Source organism: Pelodiscus sinensis, chromosome 14, assembly GCF_052426305.1.
Source record: "Pelodiscus sinensis isolate ZL-2025 chromosome 14, ASM5242630v1, whole genome shotgun sequence".
Lineage (NCBI taxonomy): Eukaryota > Metazoa > Chordata > Testudines > Trionychidae > Pelodiscus > Pelodiscus sinensis.
In genome coordinates, this window is record NC_143065.1 from 9,653,590 (window position 1) to 9,666,325 (window position 12,736).

General features: G+C 60.6%; 1 protein-coding gene across 7 annotated transcripts in view; it reads left to right on the top strand.

The window, feature by feature from the left end:
• CPEB1 (cytoplasmic polyadenylation element binding protein 1) overlaps window positions 1-11,591 on the top strand; it is a 53,902-nt gene extending 42,311 nt beyond the window's left edge. For 6 of the 7 annotated variants that reach the window (XM_075897498.2, XM_075897502.2, XM_075897499.2 and 3 more), the window contains 8 exons: window positions 393-642; window positions 1,026-1,139; window positions 1,626-1,730; window positions 2,553-2,689; window positions 3,894-4,092; window positions 7,845-7,939; window positions 8,767-8,847; window positions 10,192-11,591. In XM_075897498.2, the coding sequence (XP_075753613.1) occupies window positions 393-642; window positions 1,026-1,139; window positions 1,626-1,730; window positions 2,553-2,689; window positions 3,894-4,092; window positions 7,845-7,939; window positions 8,767-8,847; window positions 10,192-10,302 (1,092 nt within the window). In that variant the 3' untranslated portion in view covers window positions 10,303-11,591. The remainder of the gene's footprint in view (window positions 1-392; window positions 643-1,025; window positions 1,140-1,625; window positions 1,731-2,552; window positions 2,690-3,893; window positions 4,093-7,844; window positions 7,940-8,766; window positions 8,848-10,191) is intronic. The other variant, XM_075897500.2, reaches the window with a different exon arrangement.
• Window positions 11,592-12,736: the final 1,145 nt, after the last annotated feature.

Below are 12,736 nucleotides of genomic sequence, written 5' to 3' on the forward strand. Positions count from 1 at the left end.
AGCGGTTCTCTCCGCAGTCCTGGCTGTTAGACATCGCCGGCTGGAGGACCTGCCTGCCTCCTGTGCTGCACTGTGGTAGCCCGCGGAGGCCACGAGCTGCGCACATTGTGCGACTGCAGTCCCAGAAGCAGAGAGCCTGAAGGAGGGATCTGCCTCCTGCAGATGGAAACTACCCGGGGGGAAGGAGCAGCCCAGTGTCTGAGCCATGCGGTTACTCCTCAGTGCCCTATAGCCCCCCGACTCTGGCTTGCGTAACTGGGCAGGAGTGACACACCAATCACGCTCCCCGCCTGGCTAGCAGGAGGCCTGCTTGCTGCCCTGTCACACTGCTGGCCTGGGCTGTGCACGCTGTCCCTTCGGAGCAGCATTACGGAGCACTTTGTCTCTTGCAGTCAAGCCTTCGGATCTCCCCGCCTCTGCCCTTCCTGCCCCTCAGCGGTGTGTCCAGGGACCCCATAAAGATGGGTGTGGGCTCGCGACTGGATCAAGATCAGGCTGCGCTGGCTGCAGTAACTTCCTCCCCGGCCAGTGCCTCGAAAAGGTGGCCTGGGGCATCTGTGTGGCCTTCCTGGGACCTGCTGGACTCACCGGAGGACCCTTTCAGCATTGAGCGAGAGGCCAGGCTTCACAGGCAAGCAGCAGGTGAGCTGGGCTTGGGCCTCCTCGCTTGGCATTCATAGCACCCCTGGGCTCAGACCACAGCTCTGCTGGGTGCAGCGCGGGAAGGGCCTCCTGGCCCTGAGGGTCTCCGCCTCAGTTGGCAGGTGGCTTGAGCTCCTGGCGCACAGTAGCTGTCGGCCCTGGCTTGTCGGGAGAGGAGCGTGGCCTGGCTGTAAGGGGTGGGGATGGAATGGGAGAGCTCTGCTCTTTGCCGTTCTGGCTTTGCTGTCACCGGCCTCCCCGCGCTGGGGCTGGCAGGGGAGCAGCCTCCCGAGAGCGAGCCAGGCTGGGAGCTAGGCAGAGCTGCTCTGTTGCCTGACCTGGCTCCGGCTGCTTCTGTAAAGCTGCTTTTGCGTCTGTTTAAGCTGTGAACGAGGCCACCTGCACCTGGAGTGGGCAGCTCCCTCCCCGGAACTACAAGAACCCGGTCTACTCCTGCAAAGTGTTTCTGGGGGGCGTGCCGTGGGATATCACGGAAGGTGAGTGATCAACAGGAGCCCAACCTGCAGCTGCCAGGCCCTCGCGCTAGGGAAAACATCTCCACGCCTCTCCCCCCTCTGCCGGCTCTGCTCCACAGCCCCTGGGCACCACAGAGCTTTTGGTTCACCGCTGGGCAGCTGGCGGTACCTAGAGGTCTCCAGAGGCTCTGTCCCCCCATGCACCCAGAGACGTGTCTAGCAAAGAGCTCCAAGGTACCGAGCAATGGGGATTAATCCCTTGGCTCCAGGGCCCTGGCTTGGCACGGTTCAGTCGGCCTTTACTCGGTGTGACTAGACCCACTGAAGTCGCTGGCTGCTGCCAAAAAACCTAACATGTTGGGGGCCTAGTTCAGTCCCAGACGGCGGCCTTGGCCACAGCCCAGCTCCGCTCGGTCCCTCGGAGTGCTGGTGGTGCACACGGGCATGATCTCGTCCCAAGGGGCTGGCTCTCCCGCTGCCTCTGAACGGGCCTTTCTTTGTGTGCAGCTGGACTGATCAACACCTTCCGTGTGTTTGGCTCCCTGAGTGTGGAGTGGCCTGGTAAGGATGGCAAGCACCCTCGCTGCCCTCCCAAAGGTAATATGCCCAAAGGTAATAGCGACATGGTAGGCTACCTTTTTCCCATGCTATGTTACAGCACTGGCGCTGGGCTGGCACGGCTGCATGCTGGTGACTAGATGGACCGAGCACTGCAGGGTGAACTCGGCTCTTCAGTGTCCTGCGCACGGGGAGCACGGTGCCTCTTCTCTTCCTGAATCTCACTGTCCAGAGGCGGTGCAGGCGTGGGCTGTCCGGAGACATGGGGAGCTGGGCGGGTGTGCCGGGCCTCTGGCGTGGGACTGGATTGCACTGCAGAGCCCACCTGTGCCTGTCCCGTGACCAGCGTAGGTGCCCCACGCTGGCCACCAGATGTTCCTTAATCTGCCGGGAGCTGAATTGTCCCCAAACCGTCTGCCCGAGAGCAGAGTCCCATGCGCCAGGCTGGCGGAAGGGCTGCTGGCCTGGCTCAGTGTGGTACTATTGATCAGAGCACTGGCCCTTAGCAAAATGTCTGTCTGATCAGCGAGCGTAGGCCTCCGGGTGGACGCGCCCTAGCAGTGAGGCTGGTCTGCGGGGAGCATGCTGTGGCCAGAAGTTGCCCCCACACGGTGCCGGCATCCTGTGCGGGTCCCACCACTTAACTGGTGAGGGGCGGTTGAAACCAATTCCACAGGCCACCTGGAGTGCTGGTGCAGCTGGAAGGACAAAGCACCAGGCTGAACACCGGCTGCTCCTTTCAGGCTTCCGTCCTGTGGAATGGACCCAAAGCGCCCTGTTCCAGTAGGGTGGCTGGGGGCACTGACAGGCTTGTGCTGGGGTTGGGTGACCCCCCCATGAGTGCTGCTGTCCTGATGGGCCACTCTGCTCCCCCAGGGTACGTCTACCTGGTGTTTGAGTCGGAGAAGTCCGTGCGGGCCCTGCTGCAGGCTTGCTCCCAGGACCTGCTGAGCCCCGATGGCCTGAGCGAGTACTACTTCAAGATGTCCAGTCGCAGGATGCGCTGTAAGGAGGTTAGTGGCCTTCCGCTCACCCCAAAGCGGAGCACCGCTGAGCTCATGCCTGGCATGTCTCGAGCCAGGTTGGGTAGCCAGCCTCCTGCCCCCACCTGCTGACCTGAGTGTTAATGCAGAGCAGCACGTGACCCTTGGTTGCTCTTTGCTCAGCCCCCCGGGTCCCCTGAGCTTCGTGGGTCCCAGCGAGATGGGGTGGGAGGCTCTTGCTCCAGGGAAGCACTGCTTAGCGATGGGGTGCACAGCAGGCTGCGGCGCCTTCCTGCAGCAGAGGCCATGCTGGCGGGGGCGGTGAGTGGCGGCGCACGGAAGAGCAGGGCTGCGTAGCCTTTATCCTAGGAGCTATCCTGCTGCTGTGAGCTTCCGAGGTTGGGACCCTCCCTTGTGGGCTGGCGGATTGAGCGGGGACCCCAGGCTCTGGCCTCGTGCAAGGGGCTGATCCTGTTCAAGCACATGTGACACGAGCCTCCAGGAGAGCCAGCCTGTGGGGGAAGGGACTTGGGGCCCCAGATCTTCCTCCAGACCTGGCTGCTGCTTGCAGAAGGAATGGCCTTCCTGCGCGGTGCTGTTCCCGCTGCCTGGTCCCAGCTGTCGTCTGCAGAGCCTGCCTGCAGCTGGGGCTTGGGGATCCTGGGGCTGGCAGAGGTTCAGCCTGTATGGAGCCAGGAACGGCTCTCCCACTGGCTGGCCACTGGCGCCTCCAGCTCTGGCAGGAGCCTCCTCGGAGTGTCTCAGCTGCCTGGCGGTTGGCAGTGGGGGACACTGCATAGAGCCGTTCCGGCCGTCGGTCTCTGCAGGGCGATGTGACTGGGCAGTACATACAGGCGTAGACCGTGGGTAGAATCCCCCTCGTCTGGCCACTTCCTGGCTGCCTGCCCCAGGCTTGGAGCTTTGGTTCTAGTGTAGGGCTGAACTGGCTGAGTAAGGGGCAGAAACCTCTCCTGCTGGAGTAGCCCAGTGTGCCTGGCGCAGTGATGGAAATGGGGAGCGGGTCCCTTGCCTCTTGGTGGGGCAGTGCTTCGGCACCCCCGGGATGGGCGGCTTGTGAGACTGGGGCAGAGCACCCTGAACTCAGCCTCGAGCCCGGCAGGCAATGGGGAGGCAGGGCCCTGCGGCGAGGCCGGTGTGACCAGGCTCGGACAGCCGCACTGTCTGCAGTGGGCTCTGGCTCCCGGGCGACTAACCTGCTCACGGTTGGTTCCAGGTGCAGGTAATCCCCTGGGTCCTGGCAGACAGCAACTTCGTGCGCAGCCCATCCCAGCGGCTTGATCCCAGCAAGACGGTCTTCGTGGGGGCCCTGCACGGGATGTTGAACGCAGAGGCGCTGGCAGCCATCATGAATGACCTGTTCGGTGGGGTGGTCTATGCCGGGATCGACACGGACAAGCACAAGTATCCGATCGGTAAGTGTGGGCTGCATGTCTATTGCTGCGCCCTCAGACAGGGAGCAGGCCAGCCCCTCTGCAGGCATTGCTAGGGCTGGGGCTGGGGAGGCCAGCTGACTTCCCAGGCAGCCTATGACCGAGTGCAGCCCAGGGCCCACTATTGCTGTCCCGGTAAGCATGTTCTAAGCTTCCTCAGAGAGGAGGTTCCCCAGCCCTGCTGCTGCTCCCCGGGGCCGGGGGGGGCTGCAGTCTGCATGGGCAAACCCCGCAGTGAGGGTTCCTTGTGGGCTGCGCTGGCTTCATGCGGCTTGGGACTGATGGGAATGAACTCTGCTCCCAGCCCCGGGGCTGTGCCCCATGGTGGGGAAAGGGGTTTCTTCGGGCCAGGCTCCATAGTGCTGTGCCGGGCGCCGCAGGCTGCTTGGACGCGCCCCGGCCCGGCCGTTGGATGTCCCGTTTTCTGATGTTCTCTGCACTTCCAGACAGGATCTCGCTGTACAGTTCCCTGCAGTCCTGGGGTTAGGCCCCTCGGCTCCGCCCCCACTGCGGCAGCTGGTGCTGGGCTAGGCTCACGGAGCCAGGCTGAGAGCCTGAAACCTGAGTCTTCTGCTCCCCGTCGCAGGGGGGCTCAGCCAGGACTGTGGCTACAGCCCCCAGCAGGGTTGGACTAGAACTGGCTCCCGGGCCGGTGGCGTTCCCCCCCCCCCCCCCCAGAGGGCAGCATGGCAGGTAGAAGATGGCACCTGAATCCCCATCACCTGCACCTCTGACTGCACAGCTCGGCCCCTGCCTCTTCCGCACTGGTCATGGGGGTGCAGTCGGGCCTTCGGACCCAGAATCCTCTCCATGGGTCAGCCCACTTCGGCCCCCCCCCGGCATCCCAGGCTCCGCCTTGTGGGGGACAGCCCTACCTGCCATGCGGATCCCAGGCCGAGGGGGTCGGGCTTCTGGGGAGCCTTTCCTTGATGCCCCCAGAGCTGGCATTGAGACCAAGAGGCCCACGTGGGGGAGGGGAGACCTGCCCCCAACCTTTGAGGGCAAGTTGCTCACTGGCACCAGGGGCAGAGTTTGACACACACACCGAGCCCGCTTTGCTCCCCTGTGAATCTGGGCGATGGGGGCCGGACTCCCACAGGGGAGCTCAAGCCAGCCCTCGTGCAGGGACATGGGCACCCGCGCTGGAGAGTCAGGCGGTGAAACGGCACGTAAGCCATGACAGCCCTGGAGCAGGAGTGTGCGGAGCGTGGCAAGCGGCACTGGCCAGGCGGGAGCGGTCGGGTACCACGCATGCTGGAAAGCCCTGGGGCGGGCAGGAAATCCCCATGCCCCACTGAGAGGTTTGCTCCCAGCTGCTGTCATAGGGCCCCATGCCCTAAGGTCTGCCCGTCTCCGCGTCTGCTTCGTGCTGTTGTCTGGTCGCAGCAGGCTGGGCATGGAGGAAATCGACAGGCAGCAAAGAGCTGCCAGACCCAGGCTGCGTGTGCACCGCTTAGTGTCCCGGGACCTACGGCGACCTGGCCTGTGTCCCTGGCCTGACCTGCAAGTCACTGCCTTGGCTGCCCCTGATGGCCAATAAACAAGTCAGGACAGGTCTCGCCCCAGCTCCCTCCTTCGGGTGTGGGAGCTGCCAAGTGGTATTAGGCACAGAGAATGCTCCCCTGCCCTTGGGCCGGCATGCTCAGGCAGCCGTGGGGCGGTGGCCCCGTAGCCTGTAGGTTGCACAGCCGGAGTGGGTCTTGTTCTGCTTGGGCTTTGGCCTTGATCAGGTGTGAGTTCCCAGCTTCTAGCAATGCCCTGGGGAGCTTACAGGAAAAGCAGAGTACGTACAGCCCTGACCCCTGCCCGGTGCTGTCACCTGAGCCCCCGGGCGAGCTGGCTCCGTCTGAAGTGCCACCGGAGAGGCTACCACTTGCAGAGCCATGGCTAGAACAAGTGCCGGGTCAGGAGCTGCCCTCTTCTCTGCTCTGTGGGTCTCCTGACCAGCCCTGCGTGGGGTTAGACCCCCGACTGACACCGGGCTCTGGCAGCCTCCTCCGTTGGAACGAACAAGGTCTGTGGGGTCTGGCCAGAGGAGGCACCCACTGGCACTCGGCCAGCTTTGTCCCAGCAGCCTATGGAAACATCACAACACGAATGAAATCAGCCATGGGGGACGTCGGACACAAGCATCGCAGCCCACTCCCCATGCCGTTTCCAACCTCTGCACATCAGAAGTAGAGCAGCTCCTAATGGAAGCCTGTCTTCAGAGCCTTCCTGCCTCACCATCAGACTGCTCTTGTTTGTGGGTGGGTGGGAAACTGCCTCTCCCTAACTTTGATCACTGCCGTTTGATCTCGTGTGTGCTGCCAGGGACTCTGCCCGGCATCCGTGTGGCAGTGCTATGGCTTTGGGGAAGAAGGACGTTCACTCGGATGGCCAAGGATGGTGTTTGATCGGGATTTTGTAGGAGGAAAGCTGGAGCAACAGACGGTCCCTGGAGGGTTGTGGGTTCAGCACAAACACGTGGTACGGGAGGAATTCCACAACCGGCCTGAGCTGCAGGTGAATCCGTGGTACGAAGGCTCCTCTCAAAGAACATAAGTGGAAGAGGAAGGTGGCTGCAAGGGGGTCCTTGGTGGGAGTTCTGTTCATGTCTGGCCGTGGCCTGGGAGGGGCTTTGCCACAGACGTCTGGCTGTGGCCCAGCCTCGTGCTGCTCTGCTACAGAGCCACATGGCCACCGATACGGAAATTCACCGAGTTCTGTATGTGGCTTCCAGTGTGCCCTGCTGCTTGCCTGAGTGCACCCAGGCCGAGATGGAGACTTGCGGATAAAATCCCCTTGTTCCGGATGCTCCTGCTTCCTAGCGCACCGCTGTGAAAATCCTGTAGTCACGACTGCATGGGCCGGAGCTCAGACTGGAAATATGCCAGGCGTGTGTCCAGAGGGGCCTAATCTGTGAGGGAAGCTCAGACGTGCATCGTCCGCACTCGAGCGGAAACTCGACCTCCAGGTGACTGTGCGCGTCACCGAGGAGAAGCTGTCCGGAGAGCACCGCGGGTGGGGCAGACGATTCATTGACTGACAGACTAGTGATGAATGCTTCAGTTCTACATGCGCACAGTGGTGCGGGGTGGCGAGGCCAGACAGTTGTTTAATGGCAGAGGCTCAGATGTAAAAAATTGTTCATTTGACTTATCAACTTCTACAAAGGAACCAACCTTAAATCAGACTCTCTAGTAGCTTCCCTGTCTGTAAAGCCTGGTTATCACTGGCAAAGCTATTGCCTCAGCTTTTGTGTACAGTCAACTTGTTGACTAACGACGCTGATTGCAATCAGCCCTTCCAAGCCCGGCATGGCGAGCAGACACCTCTGCTTTAGGAAAGATCCTGGCTGCAGGCGCTGTCTCGGCCAGAAGGCTCCAGGAAGGAGGGTACCCTGGCAGCCAGTGGCTGGTCTGGTTCTGCCCCCATGATGGCCGTGGTACCCAGTGCCACCTCCCTGCACAACCCACCCTGAGGCAAACTAGGCTGAACTTCTGTGCTATGCTGTGAGGCGGGGCAGAGGAGGCATAGCCCTGCAGCCAGGGTAGAACACGTGCCGACAGCCCACTCCTAGGAGAAATAGGCCGCCTGCTGGGGCAGCTTTTCCTTGGGCCTGGAAGAGCAGAGCCTGGAGATGCTGCAGTTGGGTTCTCGGGAAGGGTCTGGGACTGGCTCGGGAGCCGCTCGCCCTGCGGGTTCTCCCGCAGCCTTTGCCTCGGTGGTGCTAATGCTCTGGCTCCTTGCAGGGTCGGGCCGTGTTACCTTTAACAACCAGCGCAGTTACCTGAAGGCCGTGAGCGCTGCCTTCGTGGAGATCAAAACAACCAAGTTTACTAAAAAGGTGAGCAGCTCTGCTGGGGCCCGGCCTGCTGGCTTCTGAGGCCCTGGTCCTCTGCTAGCTGGGGGAACCAAAGGGGAATCTAGCTCCATGCTGGGGAGTGGGTCGGGTCTGTTCCTTGGACACCTCCTGCAGCTGGCCAGAGGACGGGTGATTGGGCAGGTTCCCTCGGCAGGCACTTAATATCGGTCGTGCCCGTGCACCCTGCACTAGAGCAGCCTCTGATGGAGCACGGGGGGCCTGTCCTGGAGCCCACTGGGCAGTCGCAGCGTTGGTTCAGCCTGGTACACGCCCACTGCATGCAGCGGGCACCAGGCAGATCTCCCTCCCCAGCCTCTGGGACAGGCCCCTGACCTGGCTGGGGGGCAGGAGAGGATGGAGACTGCACACCATGTGGCAATCCCACCCCAGCGTGTTACAGGAGGGGCCTTGCCGTGTCCCCGAGCCCGATCGCTGCTGCTGCTCTAGACCAGGCTGGCCTGGTGCTCAGCTCGGCTTCAGGCTCCTTCCGCTTGTCCTTGGGGCTATCGGTGTGGAGAGACTTGGTCCCTTTGGCTCTGCCCGGGGAAGAGACACTCCAGCCCCTGCGGCAGCTGGCTGGGTGCCTGGCGGAGGGCAGCTTGCGGACAGCTGGGGAGGCTGTTCCTCCGGCCACCGTGGGCCTGGGAGCCAAACGCGAGAGCTTGTCCTCCGCAACCAGGCCCCTTCCCCCTGGCCTGAGCCTGTCTGGGGGAGGTGCTGAGGGCGGAGTCCCAGCATGTCGAGCTGCCTGTGCCCAGTCAGAGCAGCCCTGCTCCTGCCCCCCTCAGTCCCTTCTTGCTCTCCTGCAGGTTCAGATTGACCCCTATCTGGAAGATTCCATGTGTCAAGTCTGCACTTCCCAGCCAGGTCCCTTCTTCTGCAGAGACCAGGTAACATGGCCACCCCTGGCCGGCCGGAGCAGGGATTGCTCTCACCGCCCGCCCTTGGGTCGACCCAGGGCTGCCTGCTCCACTGCCCAGTAGGGCCGGGCCAAGGGGACCAGTGCGCTTGGCGGAAGACACGCTGGCCCCGGACCCATTCTCTTGCTCCTGTGCAGATGCCTCAGACCCCCCCGAGAATCCAGCTGCACGGCCGAGGCCACTGGCCAGCGCTCTGGGCCAGGGATGAATGTGCACATAGGGGTCCCTTTTACAAGCCCAGGGTGGGCGAGGTGCCCTCACTCTGCATGAACAGCCCGTGTTCCCCCTTCACAGGCAGGCATGCCTTGAGTGGAGGCAGGCACTCCTTCGGCCGGCGGCAGCGTGATTGGCCACGTGACACTCACACAAATCACTGCCCAGGCTGCGACCCGGAGCCCGTCCAGCGCGGGTCCAAAGCCGGCTGGAATGGGCTGCTGGACTCAGGCTCTTGCGGGCTTGAAGTGGGGTCTGGTGGGGAGGAGCAGGCTGGGAACCGGCGGCCAGCTCCATGTCCAGGGCCCCTCCAGTGTCGCAGCTGGGAGCGCATTCTCCGGGGGATCCAGCTGCCTGCGCCACCCTGCCTGCGTGGTGGCAGCTTTGTAAGGCTGGTGCAGGAACGTGGGCGGTGCCGCTGTTTCACTGGGCTGCAAGGACAGCATGGGTGTGATAGAATGGGCAGCAGGCTGCCTTGAGCCAGAGCCGAGCCAGGCTGGTCTGCAAGTGCGGTGTGACTCTGGGCTGGAAAACCACCCTGTGCTCACTAACCCCGCTGAGCCCCCGGCGTAGGCGTGGCCTGTGCCGCCGGCAGGTGCTCTACGTCTTAAGGTTGGCAGAGGCGCTCCTGTCTCCTTGTGAGGGCAGGGACAGATTGCATTAGGGAACGGAGCCGCTTGCAGGAAGCAGTCCAGGCGCCACTTGACCTGGCCCCGCAGTGGTGTGGCTCTGGATGGAAGGGTTTCCTGTCCGGTGCGCTTCCCGAAGCAGGGCTCTAGGGCCAGGCAGGAAGTGCCAATCTCTGGCTTGTTTAGATTAGACTCCTTTTAAACCTCATTTAAATACTGACTAATGCAAGGAGCCAGCCTGGGGCCCTGGAGAGGGACGTCACAACCTTCCCCCTTGCTGTGCCCTCCCAGCTCAGCAGGCGGGCTGTGCAGGGACTCTACGGAGGCTCCTGCCTTGCCCTCCCCTGCTGCTCTGCTAGGGGCTAGCTGGCTCATCCCAAGCCAGGCTCCCCTTCTGGAGAGACTCACCCTGCCGTCTGTTGCCCTGCTGCTCAGCTGAGCCCCGTCCACAATCCTGCCCCTCTCCCCGCAGATCTGCTTCAAGTACTTCTGTCGCTCCTGCTGGCACTGGCAGCATTCCATGGAGGTCCTGCATCACCACCGCCCACTGATGCGCAACCAGAAGAACCGAGACTCCAGCTAGAGAGGCGGCGGGTGCCCGGGATCTGCTGCAGTTGCAGGAGAAAGTTCTTTTGTTAACCTGCCAAGTGGAGAGCGCACGAGCGTGCCTGCCAGTGCCAGACCCAGCCTGGGAACGCGCTTCCTGAGGACTAATGGGGAAATCTTACATTCACGTTTGCACTTGCTGGTCTTTCTTTGTTTCTGCACTAATGCACAGTGAATTTTGTCGGGTTTTGTTTGGGGTTTTTTTGAGGGGGGAGGGCCCCTCAAACGATTCTGCAGTTCCCAGACTTTGGTTCCTCGTTTGCTGACAAGAAGCAAAAAGGGCCATGTATTGAGAAGGTGTTGATGCAGATGTCTTCACCTAGGTTTTTTATTTATTAAAGGCGCTTTTTTACATTCCTTGCAATACTGATGGTAATAATGCAGGTCTCATTGGCTCCATTTTTTTGCAGTTGCCATACAGTGCCTTTCCATTCATTTAACCCCCATCTGAACGGCATAAACTGAATGTTCAGCTGGCGTTTTTTACTGTAACAACAAAGGAGACTTTGCTCTTCATTTAAACCAAATCATATTTCATATTTTACGCTCAAGGGTTTTTACCAGTTCCTTTTTACACTTAAAACGGTTTTTAAGTCGTTTGAAACAAGAATTTTTCTTTCCTGGCAGCTTTTAACATTATTGCAATTTGTGTCTGGGGCTGCTGGTTAGAAGACAAGTTTCACAGTTGTGAATCGAGGGGTTTGCAACAAGGAAAGGACAGGATTTTTGGATTTGAAACTGGACCGGATAAACGATCTCTGAGCGGCTGTATATAGTTTTAAATAGTTTGTTGCACTTTTTTAAGTTGCACTTAAGGGGGGTTGATAGAGGTTTTTAATCACAAAGTCACAGGACTTAATTTTTCTTTTGTAACTGAGCTAAAAAAGGGCTGCGTCTTGGTGGGCAGACGAAGGTTCATAGGAGCCCTTTCTCTTAGAGGGGAGAAGTACCTTTCCCTTTGTTTAAGAAATGAAAAAAGCAACAGTGCGGTCAACTGAAATGCTGCTGGGATTTGAGAACTTGATATTTTATTTTTGACTTTCCCCTCTATTGGAAGCTGTGTGCCAAAGAACCAGTGTCATATTTTTTTCCCTTTTCCTGCTGAGCTGATGTTGCATATCCCAGCTGCTCTTGTGGGGTTTTTGTGAAGCTGTGTGAAGTCTCTACCTCATTGTAGTATATGCAGGCAAGACTGCACTCTCCTACAGATGCGTGGAGTAAGCTGTGGTGTAGTTTTTGGCACATAATAAACACGTTGCAGCAGTTCTTGGTCTGCCTTTTTAATGGGGCTGGGCACGGCCAGGGGAAGCGGATTGAACAGCAGCGGTGGGGGCAGGAAGTTGTCCGCCTCTGCACTAAAGCAGCAGGGAGACCCTGCTGGGGGCTGGCTTAGTGGGGTAGCTGATCCTCCTGGGATTGCTCTGCTGGACTGCAATCAACCAGCTGAGCTGTGGGGCTGTACATTGCCCTAGAGTAGAACAAGAGCGTAGCGGGAGCCTGGCCTAGGCCTAGGCCTTGCCAATCCAGCCACAGCACTCATGCACAGCCTGCGATGTCGTGAACTGGCCTAGCCACCGGTGCGACACTGCTAGGTGGGTAATTCCACTGCTGACCCTGCTACTGTCCCTCGGGCACGACTGCTACAGTCAGGGCAGGAACCCCCTTGAGCCACAGGAGCAACATGGGCAGCAAACAGGCCCTGGGAGATCAGATCACAGTTCTCTCTGGTCCCTACCAGAAACGGCCTCCTGAGCCCACAAGTGGGTCCTGGATACAGGGAGGTATCTCCCCTCCTTCTCCTTCCCCCCTCCCCCCACAGTCCCGCTGAGTCTCCGGGCTCTAAGCTGCTTCCCTCCGGCCGGTCACTGCAGGCCAGGGTTGCAGTCTTCTCAACTCTTCCAACACAGACTCCGTGGAACTTGTCTGGAGGTGCCAGCTGCACAGAGGGGTGGGCTGGAACCTCTGAGGCGAGGCGCACCCCAGCTGTCCCCTGTGCTCGGCTGGAGACACAGCCCTTGGGCATGCAGGGCCTGGGGCAGCAAGTGGCAGTCGTACCCACCCACTGTGATGGGCTGGCTTCCTGCATGGCACAGGCCAAGAGCCTCTGCAGAGCGGGCCCCAGGCTACGCCAGGAGAAGATCCCCTGGAAAGGCTCCAGTCTTGACTTGGAGATCTTGCAGGCTGGGATCCCACCCGGCAAGTCCCTTCCTTGCATGGTCACTTCATATCAGCCCAGCGCCATGGGAAGTGGACAGAATTCAGAGCGTCTCCCCCAGGGACCAGCCTGGCTGTGAGTGTCTGCTGGCTCCCCGCTCATAGCCGTGGGTACGTCGGGGTCACAGCAACAGGCTCAGGGGTGCGAGATGCCAGTTGAATGATGGCACCGAAGGGCTCCACGCCAATAAAATCAC